Source organism: Castor canadensis, chromosome 11 (assembly GCF_047511655.1).
Source record: "Castor canadensis chromosome 11, mCasCan1.hap1v2, whole genome shotgun sequence".
NCBI lineage: Eukaryota > Metazoa > Chordata > Mammalia > Rodentia > Castoridae > Castor > Castor canadensis.
Window position 1 is genome coordinate 43,221,290 of NC_133396.1, and position 25,301 is coordinate 43,246,590.

The 25,301-nt window shown below is 48.9% G+C and overlaps 1 protein-coding gene across 2 annotated transcripts in view; it reads right to left on the reverse strand.

Annotated features, from left to right (window-relative positions):
* Nos2 (nitric oxide synthase 2) overlaps positions 1–18,724 on the reverse strand; it is a 37,093-nt gene extending 18,369 nt beyond the window's left edge. The window contains exons 1-8 of one of the 2 annotated variants that reach the window (XM_020174023.2): positions 18,114–18,724; positions 8,803–8,887; positions 7,908–8,027; positions 6,030–6,178; positions 3,458–3,620; positions 2,319–2,410; positions 1,354–1,495; positions 1,102–1,241 (exon numbers count right to left, since the gene is read on the reverse strand). In XM_020174023.2, the coding sequence (XP_020029612.2) occupies positions 1,102–1,241; positions 1,354–1,495; positions 2,319–2,410; positions 3,458–3,620; positions 6,030–6,178; positions 7,908–8,027; positions 8,803–8,887; positions 18,114–18,223 (1,001 nt within the window). In that variant the 5' untranslated portion in view covers positions 18,224–18,724. Of the gene's footprint in view, positions 1–1,101; positions 1,242–1,353; positions 1,496–2,318; positions 2,411–3,457; positions 3,621–6,029; positions 6,179–7,907; positions 8,028–8,802; positions 8,888–14,001; positions 14,334–18,113 lie in introns of those variants that run through there. The other variant, XM_074046438.1, reaches the window with a different exon arrangement.
* Between the last annotated feature and the right edge of the window lie 6,577 nt (positions 18,725–25,301).

The following is a 25,301-nucleotide window of genomic DNA, read 5'->3' on the forward strand; positions in this document are numbered from 1 at the left end:
AGCTGGGCACCGAAGGCTCACACCCATAATCCTAGCTACTCAGGAGGCAGAGAGCAGGAGGATCGTGGCTTGAAGTCAGACCAGGGAAACAATTCAAGAGACCCTATCTCAAAAATACCCAGCACAAAAAGGGCTGATGGAGTGGCTCAAGTAGTAGAGCTCCTGCCTAACAAGTGTAAGGTACTGAGTTCAAACCCTAGTGCTGCCAAAAAAAAAAAAAAAAGACCACATCACAAAAGAGGTAATAGCATCAAACTCATGCAATTATTATAATGCTGTTTGTTTGTATATTCAATTATTCTACAAGTATTCAGGCAGGCATCCTGCTAGGTGCTAGGGACACACTGGTGAATGAGAAAGGCAAGATTTCTATTCTTGAGGAGCTTACAGTCTAGTGTGTAGTCTCTGCACGGTAACAAGGTAAACAAATACATCAATAAGAGAATAAAAAAGATGATGTGTTAGGGTAGGGTGCCTACCCTAGACTGGGTGGTCAGGAGAGTATTTTCAGAGGGAGACATTACAGGAATTAGCTTTTGTTTAGGAGAAATGAGCCTTGTAAGATTCTGAGGAAAAGGCATGTCTAATAAAGGGACCAGAAAGTGCAAGGACCCTGAGGCAGAACTGTGTTTAGTATATTCAAGGGACAAGGAGAGCCCAGCTGAAAGCTTACTAGATAGTAAGTCTCAATATATGGAGCTATTTTTGCAATTATGAGAAGCGCCAAGATCAGGGACTGAGCCAGTTGAGCTTCCCCTAATCAGAAGAGGGACAACTAAGAGAGTTGGCAGGAGGGCAAAAGAGGCCTGGACTGCTCAGATGAAGAATCACAAGGAAATCTCCAACTCCTGAAGCCCCTTGGGCTCTGGGAGCCTCTGCTTCCCTTCACAAGCCATCAACATGTCCTCAGAAGTCTGAGGCTGAAGAAAAGTATAGAAGCTACAGAAAGCCAGGGTGACAAAGCACGCCTTGCAGGCTGGCCCTCTGGGCATCCCTGCTGCTGACTAGGCTACTGGGGAGGGGGGGAGTACAGGAAGAGGCTTGAGGGTGGGGATCTCCCTGATGCAAGGAGGGGGGCCCCCAGCAACCTCAGCTGCTTACTTGGGATGTTCCATGGGCACTTCGAGCACAAGGTCAGGAGGAATTTCGAAAAGTTCAGGGTCACGGCCGTTAGCCTGCAGGACCAGAGGCAGCACATCAAAGCGGCCATAGCGGGGCTTCCAGCCCAGATCGATGCACAGCTAGGGACAAGACAGGCCCAGTGAGTCTGCGAGCCCAGGTGCCTTGTCTGCTCTGGGCTCTACCCACCACGGGGCTCCTGTCTGAAGGTCCAGGTGGAGGCTGGGTGGGTACCTGGGTGAACTCCAGGTTGGCAGGGTCCCCTCTGATGGTGCCATCAGGCATCTGGTAGCCAGCGTAGCGGATGAGCTGTGTATTCCACACCCGGAAGTCATGCTTCCCATCACTCCGCTGGGGGAACACTGTGATAGCCGACCTTCCCCAGGACAGGGACAGTGCTGGTTACCACCTGGCTCTGGGCGACCCCCAGCCAGCCCCTGCTGTCCCTACTTCCCCTCCCCTTTTCCTACTCTGCAGCCCTCTCTTACCCTCCAGCTTCTACCCTTCCTTCAAGACCAGCAAGGGGACCGCCAGACTAGGAGCTCCCTGTCCACCCCTCAGAGGGGGCACACGGTCCCTCCACAGCCCTGATGCTCGCTGCCCGCTGCCCATGTGTCTCTCCCTGCAGTCAGGTTAGATGGATATTTGTCTAGTGCAGATGGTGGCTCATAGCAGGCCAGGGCCATATCATAGGGTCTTAGTCACCTCTGCATCCTACTCTCCTTCGCCTGTCCCCCATCCCAGCCTGGTCCTGTGTTGAGTCACCATTAGGTGGGCACTTGTTATAAGATAATTATAATATTAGTGAATGACAGAATGGGCTGTCCCATCCTGGAGGGCAGGGGGGTGGATACAGTAACAAGCAGTGATTCTCCTCCTCTAAGGAAACACCACATCTCAGAACCATCTGTTAGAAAACCAAGGTCTCATTCCCTCTAAAAAGTGGGTCCCTAGCCCTGGTCACTGAAGAAGTGACTTATTAATGATGTAACTTCCCCCACAGTTCAAGTCAGAAGGCAACTGAGGAAATGGGCCACTGACAGAGGCCAAGCTCATGGAGGGGAGCCTGCCACTAGATGACCCTAAAAAGTCACATCTTTTTCCTTTTTTTTTTTTCTCTCCCTGGCCTCCCCTAGACTCTCCTGCACTGTTTAGCTAAGACTCTAGAGCAGGGTGAGCCCTGGGAAAGGCGCGCCCACCTGATGCTGCCGCTGTTGGTGGCGTAGTGCAGGTGTCTGCAGATGTGTTCAAACATCTCCTGGGCTGTGGTACAGCTCCGGGCGTCGAAGACCTGCACACAGCCCACCCACACCACACCATTAAGGACTGTGCAGGCAGAGGCTTCAGAGTTGATCAGAAGCCTCTGCACACCAACACCCAGAGAACGCAGAAGGGCACTGTATCCACGGTGCCAACCTCACAACTGCCCTATCCCTCGTTCTCCTGCTGTCCTAGGGGAGCACAGGGAACCCCACTCAGAAAACCTCAGCAAAACCAATATCCCAACAATACCTGATTCATTTTATTTATTTAATTTTTGGTGGCACTGGGGTTTGAGCTCAGGGCTTCGTGCTTGCTAGGCAGGTACTCTGCCACTTGAATCACATGCCAGCTCTTTTTTGCTTTGGTTATTTTTCAAATAGGATCTTGCATTTTTGTTTGGGGACAGCCTCAGACTTTGATCTTTCTACCTATGGCTCCAAATAGCTGGGGTTACAGGCATGAACCACTGAACCTGGCCCTTTCAATGCTTGATTTTAAAGCACTATGAGTCAGACCCCCACAGCACCAACTAGTCTGGTTTCTTTGCCACATGAGTACATTTTACATAGCCCAAGTTGGTTTCCCTGGCTTTCCTTATCAATTTCTCTGTTCAAGTGTTTTAGATATGATTCAACAAATGATCTTCCAACAAAAGGATGACCGAGGGGACCAAAATAAATAAAATGTCCTCTTGGAACCAAGAATTCAAACACTGGAGATAAACAACCTCTCTTGCAGCACCAAGGCCTTGGAAATAACAAAAACAAGACCATTGTTTGGTTTTGTGGTGGCCTTTGCTATCCTAAGTGTATCACAAGAGAGGAGTCAGTTAGGGACTCTGGTGCTGAAGTAGGCCTCTCAACTCTCAGAGGGGGACCCTCTGAGCACCCCTCTGGTGCTGGGAATTTGGGACTTTGGCTTTAATCTGAGGAGCCCTGGGCCCAGCTCGGCTACACTTCTCCAAGCCACCACCTCAGCGCTCAGTGCTCAGCGCTCAGGGCTCAGCACTCAGGACTCAGGGCTCAGGGCCTGCCCACTCCCACGCTCTCTCCCGTGGGGGTCCGAGCAGGCTTACCTGCAGGTTGGACCACTGGATCCTGCCAATGCAGCGGGGGGCGTTGCGCCAGGCGAGCTTGGTGGCAAAGATGAGCTCATCCCCCGTCAGCCGGTAGGTTCCTGTTGTTTCTATCTCCTTTGTGACCGCCTCAACCCTGGCCAGATGTTCCTCTATTTTTGCCCTGAGAGACAGGAAGACATCAGGAAGATCAACAATGAGAGCCTTATATGTGGATTAATTCAATCCACAGAAGCAGGAACTGGAAATTGTACACCATAAGGGCTAGTTGTCCCTCCTGGGAGACTGTGCCCTTCTGGGCAGTATTATGGCTCCTGATCAGCTTACAGAGGCCCCACGCTTAGTGCTCTGTGTTGCCACCTTGAAGTTCTTCATCGTGTTGGAACAAGGAGCCTGCATTTTCAGTTTTACACTGACTCCTGTCCCAAACCGTTTGAAAGCTGTGTTATTTCCAGGTACTTTTTCTGAACAATAACTCCTCCTCCTCCTCCTCCTCAGACACCTGCAAAACTCAGAGGAGCAATGTCCCATCGAGCCATAGAAATGTCCTGCCTCTTTTGGTCAGTTTGTCATGGCTAAGAGAAGATAGGCCAGCCCAATGCAGCACTTCCTGTGAGTCAGGTACTGGGCAAAGTGACCCACAGATGGGGTCTCGCTGAGGCTGGGAGCAAGGTTCTTTTTAATTTTTTTGAAATGAGGTTTTGCTATGTAGCCCAGACTGGTCTCAAACTCAAGCAATCCTCCTCCCTCAGCCTCTCAAGTAGCTGGCACTACAGGTGCACACCACCATGTCTGGTGAAGGAGGTATCTGTGTTTATTTTATAATCAAGAGGAGATTAAGTACCAGGCCCAAGAATGGAAATGTGGTGGCAAAAATGAAAATAAGAACACAGACCTAGGTTGCCAGACCACCAAGTCCAGGCTCTTAACTGCCTACAGGAACCTTCTACCTGCTACCTGAGGCACTGAAAGCCCTCAGGGACCTGGTTAGGCCCAGACATGATCTGGGGTCAAGACTTAGCCTGCAGGACCTGCCCAGAGAAGAGTTGTACCTGGTCATTTAAACAGGCTTCAAAATTTTTCCAAAGCAAAGGACTTACTCAGAAAGGCTTTGAAACGCACACACACACACACACACACACACGCATGCACACATGCACGTGCACACAGACACACAGACACACACACACACACACACACAGAGCAACCTGGAGATTTCCAGCAAGCACCAAAGGCTTTCAAAATGGCAACAAACAAAACTATTTAAAGAACGAACTCTAACTAAGGACAGTGGTCATAGAACAAAACGGCCTTTGGGGTATGCACAGTGTCTGGGCAGCTCTTCCTTGATTACACACCGGAGCACAAAGACAAAACACTTGGGGATGTTTATCCTCAAGGATATCCCTGCCATAAGGAACTGCTGGGTGAGATCGCAGTTCCCAAAAAAACCTTCTAGAAACATCCCTCACATTGCACCCCAGCACAAGACAGGAGTGACCACAGTAACATGGACGCCTCCAACATTCACCAGCTGTCAGCACACATGTGAATGCGTGAGAAAGACTGCTTTTTACGTTTACACCAACTTCCGTAGAGTTTTCTGTTTTACTATCCTTGCATAGCTGTGTTCTGAGGCACTAAAAATGCCATGGCGTCTCTTAGCTCTCAAAAAAGCGGCTTCACAATCAGTGAAGAGACCTGAACAAACATTCAGATTCAGCAAGTCACAGTCCACGCGGTGGTTCTTTGGTGTCCTTGTGGGGCCCGCTGCCACTCATCACTCATACCTCAGGACCTCCTGGCAGGCCACTGTATGTACTGGTGACTGTGAGAAATGGGACTTTCCTCTGTGAGAAACTCATGAGTTTGAACAGCCACCAGACTGCCTTCCAAATATCAGCCCAGGCCCCAGGTACAGAAGGGAGCTAGGATCCCACAGAGCATAGGAGACAAGTGCCCAGTGCCAAGGCTAAAAGCAAGGGCTCCTGGTGCTGACTGCCTTGGCTCAGATCCCAGTCCTGAGATTTCAGGACCTGTTCCCCTCCCTGTAGGATGGGTGTCCATGCCAGTCTCACAGAGTTGTGGTGGCATTAAGTGTCAGCGACTTACACAGGGGCCTGCACATGCTTAGTGTTAAGAAAATAGGTCCTGTGGCTCAGTGAAGCCCAATCAAGGTTCCTCTAGGCTAGGGTCACTGTTCTGAATTACACAATCCTTACAATGTGCTTAAGAGCCAGGTTGTAGAATACCCATTTCACATATGGGGAAGTTGAGGCTCAATGAGGGTAAGTGGATTTCCCAAAGACTCAGCAGTAGTGAGTGGTGGATCCAGGATTTGAACTCAGTTAAACCCCAACCCACATTTTAAAACATGACTATGATGCCTAAACTCTACGTTTGGATTACAACAGGTTACCCTAGGGTCTTTTCTCTTGGAAAATTAGGCTTTTGCCCTGCAACCACCACAGATCTGGGGAGAAAAAGGGTCTAAGGGCAGAGGGTAGAGTTGCTGGAGACTGGAGAGCCCCAGGGAGAACAGGGAGGCAGCAAACGCAAGAAGCAGCCTTACTCTTTGAAGGAGCTGTAATACTGGTTGATAAATTCAATAGCCTGAGGTAGAAGCTCATCCACAGAGGTAGGCTTGTCCCTGGGTCCTCTGGTCAAACTTTTGGGGTTCATGATGGACCCCTGGCAAGATTTTGACTTGCAGGCTAAATCCTGGAAAAAGAGAAAGGCAGGTGATGAGGGTGGGTCATTTGGCTTCCCAGCTGTCTCCCCCCAGGGCTGGATCACTTGGCTGCCTCCCTCCTTTCTGGGTGTTCTAGCTTCCTACACCTCCTGCCCCCTAGGGCACCTCCTCCTTGGGGTTCACCTGGCTTTGTCCCTACACAGATCCCCTCTCTTCTACTGGCTAATTCTAGTGGGTGTGAGCTGGAGTGGTCCTCCCATTCCAGCCAGCACCAACTCCACAGCAATGCCGACAGCATGGTCCCTGGGAGCAGTCCATCTGCCTTATTTAAAGAGGTCGACGTGGCCCCTGTGGGAACACGACTCTCATCATGTCAGCCGAAATGAACCAAAACAGGAGGGCACAAACCCCAAAGTCACCGGACAGCACACGCAACATATAGGAAGGAAGTTCACTCAGTGTTAACTGCGGTGTTTTCCTGAAGGGTGCAGGAAATCATTCTGCCTTCATTCTGGTCTTGAAACTTTCATTCTTTCCCACTTTACAGTCATAGCATGCATCCTAAAGTCAGAATAGGGAGGAGCCTTGGAGGACATTAGTCCGACCACTCATTGGATGCCTGAAGCCCTCTGTTGTCTCCCTTATCAAACAGCACTTGGATCCTTCCAGGGACAGGGAGCTCACTACCTCCTCATTTAGTTGGTCCAGCTTTGGGCAATTCTGTTAGAAAGTTCTCTATGAGGACCAAAAACAGTGACTCACACCTACAATCCCAGGTACTTGGGAAGTAGAGATTGGGAGGATAGTGGTTTGAGGTCAGCTGGGGCAAAAAGTTAGCGCGACCCCATCTCAACCAATAAACTGGACTTAGTGCTGTGCGCCTGTTATCCCAGCTATGCAGGAGGTTGTAGGTAGGAGGATCGTGATCCAGGCCAACCCAGGAAAATACTTGACACTGTGTTTGAAAAAAAAAATAACTAAAGCATAAAAGGACTGTGGATGTAGCTCAAGTGGTAGAGCGCCTGCCTAGCAAGCTTGAGGCCCTGAGTTCAAACCTTTGTACTTCCAAAAAAAAAAAAGAGAGAAAAAGAAAATCTCTTTGTTGGAATCTGTCTAAGAAAAATGTTAAATTTTGTAGTGGTACTAGGGGTTAAACTCAGGATCTCACACTGCCAGGCAAACACTCTACACTTGAGCCACTCTACCAGTCCTGTTTTATGCTGGATTTTTTCAAGATAGGGTCTCTCAAACTATTTGCCAGGGCTGGCTTCAGACCAGCCTCCTAAGTAGCTAGGATTGCAAGAATGAGCCACGGCGCCTGGCATCGCTTAGTTATTTTTGAGATACAGTCTTACTTTATGCCCAGCCTGTCCTGGATCCCTCTATTTGTGCTGATATAGCTAGAATGACAAGGGTTTACCACTGTACTCAGCCATTGCTTGAGTCTCAATCCTCCTAATCACAACCTCCTGGGTAACTAGGATTATAGGCATGAGTTGCTGCACCCAACCTAGTCAATTTGTTTTTTAATTGTTTATTTGACCTTCCAGGTTATCCTCTACCAATAGGGTGGTAAATAGGGAGTTGGCATCGTCTACTTCCTACTGCACTTTGAGGACAGGAGTCTCTGTTCCCAGCACCCTTTGCCCAAGCAGACAATTTGTTTGCCCAGTGAACATCTGTTCGGTCCCCAAAAGCCCCCATGACTTTACCAGCTTGGAAACAAGGGTGGTCCTCCCTGGAGCCCAGACTTCTCACCGATTTGGCCTTTTGGTGAAGTGTGTCTTGGAATGACACCCCACTGCCCCAGTTTTTGATCCTCATATACTGCTGGCAAGTTGATGCAGGCATATGCAGTTTGTCCAGGGGTTCTGGAGACTTCAAAGAGAGGAAAAAAAGCCCAGATTCTTCAAAATGCCTCTGTGTGCTCCTCCAGCTTGAGGGGGGTGGGAGCTATGGGACACCCATAGCTGTCTGTCCTTCCTCCCTTCCCATCAATTGGGCCACCTGGGCCAGTGCCTGCTGAGAGCTCCAGGTGCCTGGGCCTCTGGCCAGGTTTCTCTCCTCACCAAGGCCCTGCCAATGCTTGCTCAGAGAAATTGCAAAAGAAGGGACTCGGGGTAGATGTGAGGGCACATGTTACAGTCAATACTGCCCGGGACAAAAATCAAGAGAAAGAAGAATCCATCACTCAATGCCTTCTTTTCCCGGAGGGCACCTAAGAGTATGAAAGCCATCTTCTCTTCCTCCCCCCATGTCCCTGCCACCTCTCTGGAACTCATGAGGTGAAAAACATTTTGAGAAGATGGAACCAGAGAAGTCCCGTGGTCAGTAGCTAGGACCAAAGGCTCATCTGCTGAGTCTGACATCATTTTGGGGATGTCTCCACCCTGACTCTATGAATGGTCTCAAATCGCCCTTTGCCCATGCTACCACCCTACCTCAGCAAGTCATCCAGGGGCCAGTGCACCTTGGAGGCCACCATTCCTGATTACCGTGGATCGTCCCACTCTCCACAAGCCTCCCCCCCTCTCACCTATCCTCCCCCATCTGGGACTCTCCACTCACTGCCCAGACACTGGTTTCCGCCACCCTTCGACCTCTGTCTAGGAAATCGAGGAAGGGGCTTCCCACACCCATGTGACCCACTGACCTTTGCCACCCCTATGAGGGGTTGTGGGAATCCATTCTGGTGTTTGCTGGGGCTGTGACACTTGGGGTCATCCTGTGTCGAAGGACTGTGAAAGGAAACAGCTATTATGAGGTGACGTATGAAAGTGAAGGGAATCTTGGAGTGGGCTCTACCAGCCTCCTCATCAAACAGATGGGCACTGAGGCCCAGAGAGCAGGAATGAACTGCTCCTGGCTTCCAGCCAAGGAGGATGAGGGAGAAGTTGGTCAGACCCAGTCTCTCCACTACCATCCTATCCTCTCTTCTTCCCCATGCAAAGCCAAAAGGATGTGAAGAGGGTGGAGCCAAAGCTACTAGCCAGAACAGCTGCACTCAGACGCTCTGGGAAAATGCCCCTCTTCCAAAGCCAAATGCCAACGGAGTGTAGGGCCAGCTGTGCGCACTGCCTACTACCTGCTTGCTTTTAATGGCTTGGTAGGTTTTATTTAAATACTTTATCTTGGTTTATTGATTTACCTGAATTTTTATTCTGGAAAATGTGAAATGAACAAAAGTAGAGAGTACAGTATAACAAACTTCCATGGGCCCTTCATCCAGGTTCAGCCAGCTCAGCAACTATCCACCCAGGATGGCTTCTTCTTTTATTTTAAAGCAAATCTAAGAACTCACACCATCTTTATGAGATAAGTATCCCAGTAAGTATATATCCCAGCATTTATATTTTTAAATACTTTGAAAAGGGTTCTTTAAAAAATATTGACTTTTTTTGCTTTTAAAATGGCACATGTGTTTAAAGAACTGAGCCTGTCAGTCAGGCACCGGTGGCTCATGTATCTCAGCTACTTGGGAAGCTGAGATAAGGGAGGATCTTGGTTAGAAGCCAACCTGGGCAAATGGTTTAGGAGAACCCAATCTCCAAAATAACCAGAGCAAAATGGACTGGAGGTGTGGCCCAAAGTGCAAGAGCACCTGCTTTGCAAGTAGGAAGACCTGAGTTCAAACCCCAGTCCCACCGAAGAAGAAAAAAGAAAGCCCTAATTGTCTAAAATCCTTCAGAAACCATTGGTTTAGTTTGGGTTTGAGGTTTGGGGTTCACCTTCCCAACCAATGCTATAGGTAGCTGAAGACTTGGGATCCTGGCTGCTGTACGCATGAGAGCTCCTTCAGTGGTCATAGGACACATGCCTCCTCCTGCGGAGGATCCTTGCTTAGGGGCATCCTAACATTTTTTTTTTCTTATAGCACTGGGGTTTGAACCCAGGGCCTCATGCTTGCTAGGCAGGCGCTCTACAGCTTGAGCCACTCCACCAGTCCTTTTTTTGTGATGGATTTTTTTCAAGAAAAGATCTTGAGAACTATTTGATCAGGCTAGCTTCAAACCACAATCCTTCTGATCTCTGCCTCCTGAGTAGCTAGGATTACAGGCTCATCCTAGCTAATTGTGCTCTGTGTTCTCTGCAGGATCTCCTGGAGTGTGCATACATGTACACATGCATGAGTCAGGGGCTAAAAGATATTCCATAAAGACCTTTCATTTTCTACTTCACACATATTCATGATGTTAGAATTTGATAAATAGCCACAGATTGCTTTTTATTATTGGTAAAAATAATGACTGTATGTCACCATTTTATAACTAACAATGTATATTATATAGCAACACTAGGGGTTTTTTGCTTACTTTGTTTTTTGTGGTTCAGGGCTTTACACGGGCTAAGCAAGCGATCTACCACTCGAGCTATACCCCCAACCCTTTTGTTTTTATTTTGGTTTTGAGACAGGGTTTTGCCACTACCTTGGCCAGTGTTGGAGTCCTGCTTCATGGGTAGCTGGGTTTACAGATCCCATAGTGCCTAAAGGCACTATGACTACAAAAAGATAATTCCTTTAAGAGAATGTATTTACAGTAGTCCTCCCTTATCTGTGGTTTTGCTTTCTGTGATTTTAGTTACCCAAGGTCAATGGGGCTTAAAAATATTAAATGGAAAATTTCAGAAGCAAACAATGCTTAAATTTTTAAGTTGCACACCATTCTGAGTACCACGATGAAATCTCACACTGTCCCCCTCTGTTCCTGCCTGGGATGTGAATTAGCTCTTTGCCCATCCCATGCCACCTCACACAATGCCTGCCCACCTGTAGCTTAGTAGCCATCTTGGTCATCAGCTCCACTGTCATTTATCACAGCACTTGTACTCAGGTAACTTAATTTTACTTAATAACAACACCAAAGTGGAAGAGTAGTGGTGCTGGAGATTCAGACATGGCAAAGAGAAGCCAGAAACAGCCTCCTTTTAGCAAAAAGGTGAGAGCTCTTAGACATTCTAAGGAAAGAAAAAACATCACACTCTCAGGTTGCTAAAAAACTCTATGTCAAGAACAACTCTTCCATTTCTGAAATTGTGAAAAAGGAAAAAGAAATTCATGCTAGCTTTATTGTCACACCCTAAGCGGCCAAAGTCATGGCCACAGTGCATGGCTGTGGGCCTTAAACCCGTGGGTGAGAGACATGGACAAATCCACGGCCCCGTGCTACACTGGGAGGCCCTGAATCTGCACGGAGATGTCAGCAAGGGAGCTCCTGAAAAACTGACACCAAGCCATTCACTGCAAGCAAGGACTGGTCACATAGATTCAGGGATAAATTTGCATCTGCTGCTGAAGAAGCTGTTGGCACATTTCAGCAGAATTGAAGGTGATTAAGGACATCTGAACTTTGTCATTGTCCCAACTTCCTTAATCCACATTTATATCACTGTTATTATAGTACACTGTCCTAATGGTTCTGTTATTAGTAATTATTGTTGTTAATCTCTTACTTTGCCCAACTTACAAATTAAACTTTATCACCAGTAAGTATGTGTAGGAGAAACCATAGTTTTTCAGGTATTTACTGGGGGTCTTGGGAATAAGGGTAGATGCTGTAGGTATCACAAAGCAACTTATATCTGAATTAAGTGATTTCGCAGCCATGTAAAGGGCCTCCATGTGAACCTGACTAAGATACTTTGTTCTAGGAAACTTTGGTCAAGCTTCTGTCCCTTATCCTAGGCCCATCTGTGCACGTCGCTATAAAATCCAGCTTCAGCAAAGAACCCTGTTAAGTCAGTTTAGCAACTATCCCATCGATATCTTATCAATCTTGATATCTAATCAGGTCCCTCATCCTCTGCCCCCCCTCCCTCCTCCAAGTGATGTTGATCACCCTGGCCTAGCCTCAGCAAGAATCTCGTTAGGTAAGTTTGGCAAGAACCCCCTTTCCCCAGGATGTTGCTCAGAGCTCTTCCTTCCACTGACTCCCGCCCTGCTCCTCGGCTATCATCTCCCACCTGCTCATGCTATGTTCTAAAATGACCCAACCTCTCCTCCACTACAGTGGTCCCTGTACCAACACCATAGATGGTCCCAAATACAGTTATTCCTGAAATTTTTTTTTTTTCAGTATAGAGGCTTCAACTCAGGTCCTCATGCTTGCTAGGCAGGTGTTCTACCACTTGAGCCACACCTCCAGCCCTTTTTTGTGTTGGTTATTTTTGAGATAGGGTGTCTCAAACTATTTGCCTGGGGCTGGCTTCGAACTGCCATCCTCCTGCTCTCTGTCTTCTGAGTACCTAGGATTACAGGCATGAGTCACTGGCGCCCAGCTTGGAATATTTTTTTTCTTTAGCACACCTACTCTGGTCTGGACTGGTGTGCCTTACCAGAAAGAAAAACAAAAGCCAAGATAAAATAACTTGGATATGTGAAACACATAAGCCATGGCTGAGCAGCTATCATGGGACAGCTTAAATAGGAAGATGTTTGGAGGCTGGGGCCCCACAGACACAACAGCTCCTCTCTTTTGCCAACATCCCTCAGCCCAGCCCTCATTCTGCAACTCTTCTGGCTTCTTACTTATATTGGAGAGTCAGCCAGTTTCATGAGAAAGGATTTCAGAAGCTTCAAGATCAGAAATGTCTATAGTAATATTTACAATGAGAAACAATGTCTTTGTATACGTCACATCACCATTCATTCGAAATATTAAACATTCTAAAAGGCTGTCTGAAACCTCACAGACAAATGGGCCATAATTAACCTGACCCTATCATCTACCGCTGAATGTTTAGGCTTTTTGAATTTTTCTGCTGTTATCAATGAGGCCTCAAATTGTGATGTGTTCTGATGCTGGCTTTGTGTGTGTGCCCGCGCATGCAGGTACAAGCACCTTGGGGGAAATGCCAGTGAAACACAGTGACTAGCATAAAGTCATGAGTTCATGTGCAATTTAAATTTTTCTTCCTCTTTTTCTGCACCTTTCAACCTTTAACAATTGCCATGAGTGCCTTTCATAATTGAGATTGTTTTTAAAAAAATTTTGAACAATGCATAACAGCTCTACCCAGGCGCCTGCGTTCTCCAGTTAGCTGATTTCTCCTGGCTGGCTGCTGGAGGATCCGGGGACCAGTCGCCAGAGGAGCAGATTAAGAATCCGGATACCTGATTCCAAATTGTCGCATCGTTTACCCACAGACCCTCATGCAGTCTGACTAACCCCACAGTCCTTTGTAAGGACGAGGACCCTTAAGGACCTGCCATCAAAGGGAGCACTGGCAGCGGGTGGCACTCTCCACCGCAGAACGACAGTCCGCAGCCCGCCGCGATCCCTAGACACCCGCGGCGCGCAGCCGTCGGGAAGGCAGCAGGCCCGCGTGCGCTCGCGCCTCAGAGTCCCAGACGCGCACGGGGACGACCAGGCAGACCACGCGCTTGCCTCTCACCGTGTCGACCCTCCCGCCCTTTTTTTTTTAATTCGTCTCCACGCTCTGCACCGACGGCCTCAGAACCCCAAAGCAAACGGACACGCACAGTAGCAACCGTAACACAGGCCCCGGGGACGGAAGCGACACCACTGAGCAGCCTCGGGCACCTCGAGATAACCAGGGACGCTGCAGGAGCAGCGCGAGGTGCGGGTGCAGTGCGCAGCTGTCTGTCCTCAGCTGGTGTCGCGCCTCCCGCGGTTCCCACTCCTCCCGCCAGCCTACCTGTCCTGACACCAAGTGGGCGGGGAGCGCTCTGGGTTTATTTGGAAAAAGAACCTCTTTGCGCTCCAATCCACATCGGATCGACAGATCGCGGAGCCCGTGGGGCTTGTCCCGGCTTTGTGCCTCGAGATCGCGACTTCTTTCTTATCCTCGTGGGCAACACACAGTACCCCACCCCCCTGTCCCCGCGATGTACCTGGCTGAGCCGGGACGGCGCGCGGACTTCGGCCGCAGGATCCTGCGGAGGAACCGCCAGAACCGCGGCCGGGCGGCGTCGCACGCGACACTCAGCCCCTCACGCATGGTCCTGGAGTGGCGCAGCTGCTGCGTCCCCTGCCCCGCTGTGGTGGCCCCTTTATCGGCAAAGGACCCTGCAGCCCCCGCCCCCGCCCCCGGGCGGGGCGAGCGGGCGTTGGGGGGCGGACGTTGGGATCGCTTCCAGCGCTGGGAGTCCCCGCCGGCGGCCGTCTCTACGCAGTGGGCGTCCCCGCCCCGGCCTGACTTTCCTCGGGGTGACCCCGCCCCACCACCCCCAAACCAGTGGCCACAAGGAGCGCCCGCAGCGAGGTGTGGATGTCACCGGTTGTCCTTGGGTGGGGGTGGGGGAGGATGTTTGGCCTCGGATTTGTTTATCCGGGATAAGAACCAACAAAAAATCTCCTATTGCTCCCGGTGCTGTTCAGTCTACATGGGGATCTTTCCCGTCTGTTATTTCTTTACTAATCCGGGCAAGAAGATAGTTCTAGACTGCGAGGATGAAGTTGAAAGTCCAGAGAGGTTAAGGATCTATCTCAAGGCCACACGGTAGCACCAGAGCCACCAGAGCCACCTCAGAGCCTCATTAGGGCTGCCCCCAGAACGTTACATCTTTTCTCCATGTCCTGTGTGATTCCAGAAAGGAAACCAAAGAAAGCGCAAGGCCGAGGATGCATGATTTCTGGTGGGAAGCCCAGGGGAGCTGGTTGGAACAGAAGTGCCATCGGGTCCCTTGCAAGGCAGACTCCTGGTCCTTGCTACTGGGAGGCCAGGGCGGGGTACTTTGTTCTATCTGCAAATTGCTCCTTAAGGTGCAAGGTAACTGATAGGATCCTGGGGTAGAGCGGCAGCCCTTGGGGACGCTTCTGGCCATATTTCAGCATATTAAACGGAAACCTAAATCACAGTGGAAGGAAGGAGTGCACGTATTTATTGTGAGCAGCCTCCAACCCAGAGAGCAACACTCAGCTCAACTTTGTTCTGAATTCCATATTCTTCCTTTTGTGTCTAAGACACCCACGCACGTACCACATTCACTTCTGATCACTACATATAGAATGATCAGTCACAGAGACTCAGGCCCTCGGGCATAGTGGGTCTGCATAGATTTGAAAATTACGTTTTAAAATAAAAAGAAATGAATTGGCTCCCATTGCTCTCAGACTAAAATCCCCTTTTATAGGCAGTTTCCTCTTTCAGTAATATCCTTCCTGATTCCTTCATGGGTGGTGGCAGTGCAGCTGGGCTGGAAGAGTAAGCTCTCTTTCAAACACCTCCCCTCCCCATTCTACAGCCAGTCAGGCACCTTCCAGGTCTCCCCAGCTCTGCCTTGCCCCACCCCTCACCAGAGGCACCTCCTTCTTCAAGACTGTCCCTGTAACCAGTGAGGAAGTCATTGTTTGTCCCTTTGCTCCAGGACAGCAGGAACTGGGTGTCTTTTCTCTGTTCTTTCACAGCCCAGCACAAGGTAGGCCCATAGAGTGTGGATATGGACTTGCTTTAAATCTCAGCTCCACCACTTTCTAGATAATTGGCCTTGAGTAGATTATCGAAGCTTATAAAACAAGGGTTACAGTTCCTGCCTCATAATGGACACAGTACACAGGACACTATAAATGTTATCTGTCATTGAATATACAATCAATAACTGACTCAGACAATTAATTGATAAACAGAAGGGCTTCCTTGACATCTTAACTCTCATTACAGTGACAAGTTAGCACACCAAGGTGTATAACTGCTAAGAAACAGATAACCTAAGCTGGGCACCTGTGGCTCATGCCTGTAATCCTTGCTACTCAGGAGGCAGCAATCAGGAGAATCATGGTTTGAAGCCAGCTTGGGAAAATAGTTCATGAGAACCTGTTTCAAAAATACCAACACATAAAAGGGCTGGCAGAGTGGCTCAAGTGGTAGCACCTGCCTAGCAAGCATGAGGCCCTGAGTTCAAACCCCAGTACCACGAAAAAAGAAAATCAAGTTGACTGGTATGCCTCACATCCACTGTGCCTTAGGGCTTTGCCTTGGAGTCTGATCTCAGGTCTCCCAAATGGTTCAAAGACATAAGTAGGTCTTTGGGAATAAGTAGAATGGCATTGGAAGATGTGGAGATAAGGGCTGAAGGTCAAGGGCACACTAAGAGATCTGAAGGAGAGGGCTTCAGGGTTGTCTCAAATGACAGGGATGGGCAGGGGCTGGATAAGTCCAGGAAGCAGTGGTTGTGTACAGGTACTAAGAAGCTGAGGAAAGATGGGCTAGGCATGTGGGAGGTGTACTGTGTCTGGGTTGGTGATCATGCAGAACCCTGTTGTCCAGTCTCAGTGTGGTGATGGGCAATGGGCAGCCACTGCAGACTCTAGAGCACGAGCATGATTTGCTAGAAGCCAAGTTGGAGGGAGAGAGGTCAGAACCAAGGTGGAAGCTGGAGTTAGGAGGCCAGCAACAGGGGGCCACAGTGATGAGATGAAGAGAAGGAAGGGAAGAAGTCTCTGTAAGCCTGCAGCCTTTTGAGATGGAAATGCCAGCGGAATCCAGAGGCCACCAGACTATGTGCTCTCACCCCTAAGCCACCACTGATCTGGCTCTTTTCAAAAGTTCTCCCCTCTGATTCACCCCGCACACCACCCTGTGTTCCAGGCCAAGAGTTTTGACCTTGCCTTTCCTAGCCTAGCCCCCTGCCTGCCCCACCTGGGCACATCAGGTCTGCTCCTGCACTGTCTTTCTCCCTCGTCCTCCTTCCTGAGTGCCTCTTCACCTTCAACCCACTATTTACACTCCACAGAGCCCACCTCCCTCCTGTGAAGCCATTGGAAGGGACTCTGCTTACTGCTACCCTGTCCCAACCTAGCTGTCAACAATAAACACAATAATGACAATGATAGCTGCTGCTATGTCTGGAGTATTTGCTCTGCACCTGGAAATGTGCTAAGTGATTTGCATGTGAAATCTTTCATTCTCCAAGAGACTCCCTATGGGTGAGAAAATTGAGACTTGGAGGCTAAAGGACTTCCAAAAGCCACATGGCTATGAAGTGGCAAAGCCAGTTGCCTCTCCTCAAGTTCCTGGGCTGCTTTCCACTGCCTGGCACTGCTAGACTACCTGGGCTTGTCACACCTGCCGTCTTCAGGGGGCGTCCTGACTACAGTAGTCCTGGGAAGGCTCCTCTGGGCAGCTGCCAGGTGGCCCTGGGGCTTTGATTTGATTAGCTGTGTCATGCCACTGCCGATGGACTTGTCTTTCCACTTGAGCAAGCCTCAAGCCCCAGGACAAGCTAAGAGACTCTTCAAGCATCCTCCAGAAGCCTGTCCATGGGCCGGCTGGAGGACTGAGTCTCTCAGTTCTATGGCTTGCTGATGGAAGAGGACCAGATGAACACACACTTTGGATTCAAATTTCTGTACTTAGTAGTCATATGACTCAGTGATTCCCTTTGCAGAGCCCCTATTGTCTCATCCGTAGAATGAGACAATACGAATTTCCCATAGCCACGTGGAGGTTAGGCGAAATGCTGAGTATGCATGCCCTAACGAATGGCGACAGATCCTACTGTTTACCAACTGCCTGCTGTGTGACACGCTTCAGGCTGCTTTACATTGACGTCTTATTTCATGTTCAGCCTGCTATGAGGGGGTCCTTACACTGCAGATGAGAACATCTGAGGCTCAGGGAGGTTAACTTGCCTAAAGTTACACAGTGGCTGAGAAACGGCACTGGCCCGGGTAGTTTGTCTGCATCTGGACACCTTCAGCAGGCCGATATTCAAGTATCCAACAACCAGTGAGGCGCACACACTACTGAATCAGAACAGACGCCCGGTTCTGACCACTAAGCACTCCCGCCTCCATCCTCACATATTTGTCCCGAATTCTTCCTCTAGAAGTTCCAAGCTCCCTCAGAGCCACCTCTGTGCCTAGTAAACAGTGACTCTGACCTCCCTCTGTACACCATACCTCAGCTAGGAGACCCAGAGCAAAGAGGACTTCTGAGTCAGGAGTGGGGGATGGAAGTCAGGAGGAGATGCGTGGGAGGTAGCAGCAGGGAACACTTGCTTACCTGGAGATGGCACCCATAGCTTTCCCCACATTGTTGTTGATGTCCTTTTCCTCAGTCAAGTTATACTGGTGGGATCTGGCCTTGAACAGAAACTTCCAGGGACAGGCCATCTCTGTGACTTTGCAAGCAGGTGACTTATCTGGACTTCAGCTCCAATGTTCTTCACTGTAGGGCTGAGGAAGAGGAGGGAGTGTGAGACAAAGCTGAAGAAAGGGCTTCAGAACGGAGCCTTCCCAGTGTGACCAGTTCACTGAAGAATCGAGATGGAGTGAAGATAAGACTTGAACAGCTACCTTGCCCATGTTTTTATGCTGCGTTCTTATTTGATGTTGGCTTTGGATCTCTGTGGACATTGGCTTCACTTCCATAAAGCTATATAACAATCTGAAGGAATAACATTGGATCCCCAGCATGGCCCTTGCCAAGGACAAACTGTATGGTCCCAAGGCTCCTCCGTGGCACCACTGGTCCCTAACCTGGGCAGAGCTCCATCCCTGGCCTCGGGGCAAGATGAACAGCAGACGTAAAAACTTGCCTGATCCAGCAAAGACAAGATCCAGTGTCTGTCATTAGCATCTGTCACACTATACCTATGACTAGGGAAAGAAGTCAAGTGGTAGTTGCCTTTCGTTTATTTTGGGTTTGTTCATCCTAAGTCAGGAAGAGCATGTGCTCCAATTTTATTATTCAAGGGGGAAATAACTATTTTGTGAAGAATGCAATTGACTCTCGCAATCTTCTTTTTAAAAGATAAGAACTAGCTGGGTGTGGTAGTGCGTGTCTGTAATACCAGTTACTCTAGAGATGGAGGTAGACCATGCCAGTTCAAGGCCAGTCTAGGCAAAGTTACCTCAAAACAACAAAATACAAAACAAAAAGGGCTGGAAGCTGGGCTCAAGTCATAGAGAACTTGCCCAGCATCCGGGAGGCTCTAGTTCACCGCCCCCAGTACTGCCAAAACTAAACAAACAAAGAAAAACAAAGATAAGATAGAAAACAGGGCTTCCCCCGCAGCCAACTTCACTGAGAATACTTTCTGGGAGGCAGTGTGGCATGGGGTTCACTCAGGATCTTAAAGACTCACCGACCTGGGTTCTAATCTTTGCTCTACCAGTTACTTGACCTGCTCAAGTTGTTCCACTGAAACTCATTTTGCCCACAAAACAGGCTTAATAATGTGTATCTTATCAGAACTGGGTGTAAGGATTTTATGCAAAATAAAAATTCTTAGCTGATACCCTGTACACACACACACTCTGAATTTTCCAGAAAACTTTTCCTTCCAATGAATTAATCGCAGCAAATATTTGCAGAAAAGAGATCTGAGCATGATGTCCTGTTCAAGTAGCCGAACCCAATGTGCTAATTCCTCACCTAGACTCTAACAGCGTCTGTGTGCTGGTAGAAAATTCCCAGTTTTCTGGATCATCCTAAACAGGAAGATGTGACTCCCCTCTCATACCAGCAGCTTCCCCAGGGACAACTCACCTCAAGCTGGTTGTGCTGCTCTACAGTACAAGCAGAAGACGTGGGAGGAAGACCTGGGCCTCAGGCAATTGAAGGGCATCTATTACTGTCTGGTGCCAGCACTCAGGTGGCTGAGAAGTCTCAGACCAACGATGCTGAGTCCTCTGGGACTAGAGCCTCAGTCTTCCACCCACTGCAAAGGTTGTGATAACATGAGTGGCCACCAAGTATTTATAACAACTCTGTGCCATCCAGAGCCGTTTTGCATAAGTCTCATATTTATTTTCAAGGGAGTGTCCCAGTTGGTGTACAGTTAGCTAATTTATGACCACACTTCTGGCACTCCATGTGATGCATCCTCAGTAAAGCCACCTCTTCCTGGTCCCCAGTCCAGCTCATCAGCAGGATGGCCCCACTGATACAGGCGTCACCAGGGAGTGAGACTGTTTGGCTAAGTCACACTGCCTGACTTTCAGCATCAGGGCATTTTTCTTCCGAAGGGAACACTTTGGTTAATTCCTGTCTGTCCTCTCCAGTTTGCAGCAGGAGTTCAGGAAGCTAGGGAATGGTGACAGTATGATGCCAATATTCCAACACCCCAAATACTCAGCTTGAGGTTTTGGAAAGGAAGGCCTTTGGCACAGAGAGGCTTTTTAGATGTCAGTCTTACTAATGTCTCCTCTTTAGCACTAAGTGAGCTTGGGCAGAAAGGCAGTTAGATTGTGTTCTACAGTGAGGAAATTCTTTTTTTCAAAGTGAAAATTGTAATTTCTTTTATGGAAGATTATAATTTCTTAGAATGTTTCAAATACAGCATTTCTAAATGGAATGAATTTTTCCCTTATGAGAATAAAATAAGCTGGGTGTGGTTGTCCACACTGTACTCTCAGCTCAGGAGGCTGAGGCAGGAGGATCGTGAGTTTGAAACCAGCTTGGGCCACCTAGTGATACCCTGTCTCGAACAAAGAAAGAAATGAAAAGTAAAATAGCTACCATATTTGGGGGGAAAGTGGAAAACGGGGAAAAATTCATCCTGGATCTCACCATCCTAACACACCCCCACCATCATCCTTCCTGTGTCTCCCAGATTCAATTCAGAGTGAATCATTGAATTTAAGACAGACAAACTAAGAGTCACGAAAAAGACACGTAGAGCCCGGCACCGGGGCTCGCACCTATAATCCTGGTTACTCAGGAGGCAGAGATCAGGAGGATCGAGAGTTCAAGGTTCTGTGCTACAAAGGGAGACTCTATTTCAAAAATCTAAAAAAAAAAGAAAAAAAAAGAGCAGCCTGGAATGAGTTTCAGTGTTCCAAAGTCACAAAGCCATTCTCATTTCAGATTTCAGCCAGGTGGGTCTGGGAAAACAGACTGAGGGGTGACTCATAGCCCCTGTCTCAGGGAGTGCAAAGCCTAGAAAATGGAACAATGTTTACAGTGCAGGGATGCCTGCAATCCCAGAGGATAGTAAGGTGCTGGCGTAGCTGGATCTGCACTGGCCAGGGAAGGTACCCCAGACTGGGTTTTGAGGGATGATTAGGGGTTTGCTGCACTATAACCCCTAACCATGGTTACTGCTTACACATATTCTGCCTATACCTGCAACAAATACGTGCACCAAGCCCAAACCCCTTGAGGTAAATAGTCTATCTTGGCAATTGTGGAATCCACTAGAATCCCATCTACTTGACATCAGAATACCTGACTGAATTTGCTTCAGAAAATGCAATTATTCTGTTAGTTCATCTGTCAAATGTGTGACAGAGGGGTTTTGACAAGGACTCTGTCAAAAGCAGTCCTTGGGGAGTCTCTATGTCGTCATCCTTTTTCTTTTTTTGGTGGCACCAAGGTTCTGAACTCAGGGCCTCACACTTGCTGAGCAGGCACTCTACTGCTTGAGCCTCACTCCCAACTCTTTTTCGCTTAGTTATTCTTCAGATAGAGTCTTACGTTTTGCCTGGGGCCAGCCTCTGACCATGCCACTCCTATTCACACCCCCTACGCACATTGTTAGGACCACAGGCACACGCCGCCATGCCAGCTTATTGGCTGGGATGAAATCTCACCAACTTTTTCCCTGGGCTGGCCTTGAACCACATCCTCCTGCTCTTTGCCTGCTGAGCAACAGCGATTATAGCCACCATGCCCACTGCCCATGTCCTCATCTTGCTGTCAAACTCCCTCAGCAAAGAGCCTTGCTCACCTGGCACTCTACCACCTGAACTGTGTGGCACTAATCACTGCCTGGCTGCTGTGGGTCCACTGCCTTCTTCGATTCTTCACCTTCTGGACAGTCGTGTAAACACGGTGCCTGGAGTCTCAGGTGAATCTGTTGTGTTAGCTGAATGAATGAATGGTGACTGGGATGACGAATATTGACTGAACGTCCCAGCCACCACATTACCTCAGGCACTACTCAAATCTGGTGCCCACTAACTGTGGAAATCTGGGTGAGTGGCAGGGTTTGAGTCAGGGATGACTGTCTCACTGAAGCACCAGGGTTGGAGGACATGACTGGAATTAGCCTGACAAGTCCTGGATTCTAGGAACAGTTCTAATTATTGACTGGCTATGTAACCTCAAGAAAGCTCCCTCTCCTCTCTGGGCTCTATTTTTCACATGGCAGAGTACTGATGATGAAAGTGAGTAGAGGAGATAGGACTTATTGAGCAAAAAGGCAGCCAAACAAAAAATTTTAACCCATGCTCTGTAGGTCAGAGAATAACCATTTACCTTCAGCCAGGAGAAAGTGGGTGACAGGGCCACTTTCCAAAGTAGCCTTCCTCAGATGGTCAGCAAACTATATACCCTTGTTCTTAAATTCTTCTCTGTCACTAAATTAAGTTTTTATTGAAATAAAATTTATGTAACATAAAATTCACCATTTTAAAGCATGTAATTCAGTGACATTTGACATATAGTTGTCCATTGGTGTGCGTGGAGATTGGTCCCAGGACCTCTGCAGACATCAAAATCCCAGGATGCTCACAGCTTATGTAAAATGCCATGGTGTTTGCTTAGGTTATTCACTCATCCTCCCTGTGCTTTAAATTGCTAGATTACATATCATATGCAGTGCTGTACAATGCTATCTAAGTAGCTGTTATACTATATTGTTAAGGAATAATGACAAGAAAAAGGTCTGTACATGTCCGGTACAAATAAGAGTTAAAAAAAAACTGGGGGTTGAATACATGGATGCAGAAGGAGGGCTGGCTGTATTTGAAATGTGTAAACACTACCACTATTCCAATATTTTCCTTATTGACTAGGAAGAGGAAGGGAGTAAAAACAGCAATAAAGATTATGATGCACAGAGAGGTTGAGACTCACCACAGTCACACAGCAGACAGCCTCAGAGCCGGGGCTCCTGGTTCCCACAGCAGAGCTCTCACTGCAGGGTCCAGGGCTAGCCCCATGGTATAGGTTGTTACTGGTTTTTCTCTCCAGATCTCCTGCAGTTTCCTAGCTGTGCAGGAAACCTTGGCCCTGTTCACCCAGCAGACGGCATTCCTGGGCCCCTTCTGATGATGGATGTGGCAGGTGAAGTCTGCTGGGGAGAAATCAAAGGTACCTTGAAAGGCAGATGGGGACAAGTGGGCCCTTTGGGAGGTGGTGATGGAGGCTCTAAGATTGCTGTGGGGAAATGCCCTCCCTTCCCAATACCAGGATATCTCAGGCACCACCCCAAAAACAACCAGCACTGGAATTTCTCAGCCCCATCATTCTGGGACCGATTGTCCATTGAATAAAGTTGATCTGTCTTTAATCCAGGTGTGCAGATGGATTGGCTCCAGGTTACCCTGAGGGGTGAGCAACATTGAAACCCTTTCTGAAAAGATGGTGATGCAGGGCACTTAAACATGTTCACCGCTTCAGCCACACAACAGTCCTGTAGGTGGATATTATTACTAGCCATTTCCTTTTTTTCTGGTGGTACAAGAGTCCCAGCTCACAGGCTGGAGTCATCCCTCCCCGCCCCTTACCTCCCATCTTCTCCAGTCCCCCAAATTCCCTCTGAGGGACAGAGCCAACACAGGAGTCTGGCTCCACCGCACATGCTGTGCCACACCCTCTGCCTCTTTTGACGTCTCCCCCATCCTGCAGTAATAATTCTCACCATGAGAATTATGTACGGAGTATTTGCTTGATAAATACAGCCAGGCCCCAGGGTTTCCATTCATTGTCCTCCCACCATGTCATGTGATGTAATGGTTGCTGTTGTCACCCTGATTTCTCAAGTGAGGACACTGAGATGCATAAAAATTGGGTGGCTAGCCCAATGTCACTCAGCTCATAGATGGCAAAGATAAGGCTTGGCCCAGCTCTGAGACCCAGGATCCTCGCTGTCACCTGCCTTGAGTGCCCATTTCACTGCATATGAGAGCAAGCAGTGGGTAAGGAGAGGGATGGGAAACTGAGACCAAGGTGATTGCTGAGCTTATCTGGGGCTGAATATCCTCCCCTTAGTGTTTGTGTCTGGTATCTGGTTTCTATGACACCATGAGAGGAGGGGAGACACAGGCTAGCAGAGTCCCTGCCCTGGGCCTGCCTCATAGGAGCCCCCACAGAATCCTGTCACCAGCTTCTTGAGGGAACTCATCTTATCTTTAATTTTCAGAGGAGGAATCTGCAGTCCAGTGAGGTGATGTGACTTGCCTGAGTCACAAAGGGACTAAGGGGAAGAGCCGAGATTTGAACCTGGATTGTTCAGGCTCCAAAGGGAAAGTTCATCCCATTCCATGTATTTATGAGGTACCTGTTAGACAGGACTTGGCACAATGGTGGACAAAGGTGACACAGCCCTGTCCTCATTCCCAGAATATTCCCAGTGAAGGTGGAAGAAAGGCCACCCCTCCCTCTACCCCTGGCGCCATGAGGACAGGAGGACTGCATCCCATCACGTGCATCCTTCTGTCCCCATGAGGCACAATAGCGCTCATAAACTGATGCATGGGGAGTCTGCACACTAACCACGTGCATGGCACGTTGTTACCTGACCCCAGGAAGACCTGCAAGGTAAGTGTTTTGCAGGTGGGACACTAAGGCTCAAAGAGGGGGCCCACAGGCTCATGGACAGATGAACTGGCTCCAGTAACAGCACTGATGTGCTGCATGGAGCATTTGGGGTTGTGAAAGAACACTGAGGCACAGGGGGACACTATAGACTGAAATCCTTCAGGTAACAAAGGCGCTTAAAGGACAGAAGAATTTGGACAGGGAAGGGGGACAGAGAGAGCATTTCAGAGCAGGGGAAGAGCACCTGCCTCTTGGAGGTGATAACTGAATGGTCAGGCTGTCCTCCCAAGTGCAAAGTCCTTGTCCCTCCACCTCGGGGAATTTCCCACCCTCATCCAGGAAGCTCCAGCTTTATCACCCAGGCACCTGGTCCAAAGAGGAATAAAGCAAGCAGCAGATTCACGTTGCCTTGGAGTCTGCAGTGGGGTTGTGCCACATGCCCTTGACTGACCAGGAGGACCTGGAAGCAGCCCCAAGCTTGAGTCGGGTCTGGAAGCCAGCAGTGTCAGGCAGCTCTGCTATGGCTGATCTTCTTGCATTTCTGCAAGGTTTGCAACAATGAGGATTTTTGTCATCATCCTGTGGGGGGGACATGGGGGAGGTTCCAAGGCCAGACTGAAATGTGCTCCAATCCCAGCCCAGCCTCGGTGAACTTGGCCAAATCCCTCAATGCCACCCCCAGCCTCAGTTTCTTTAATAGCA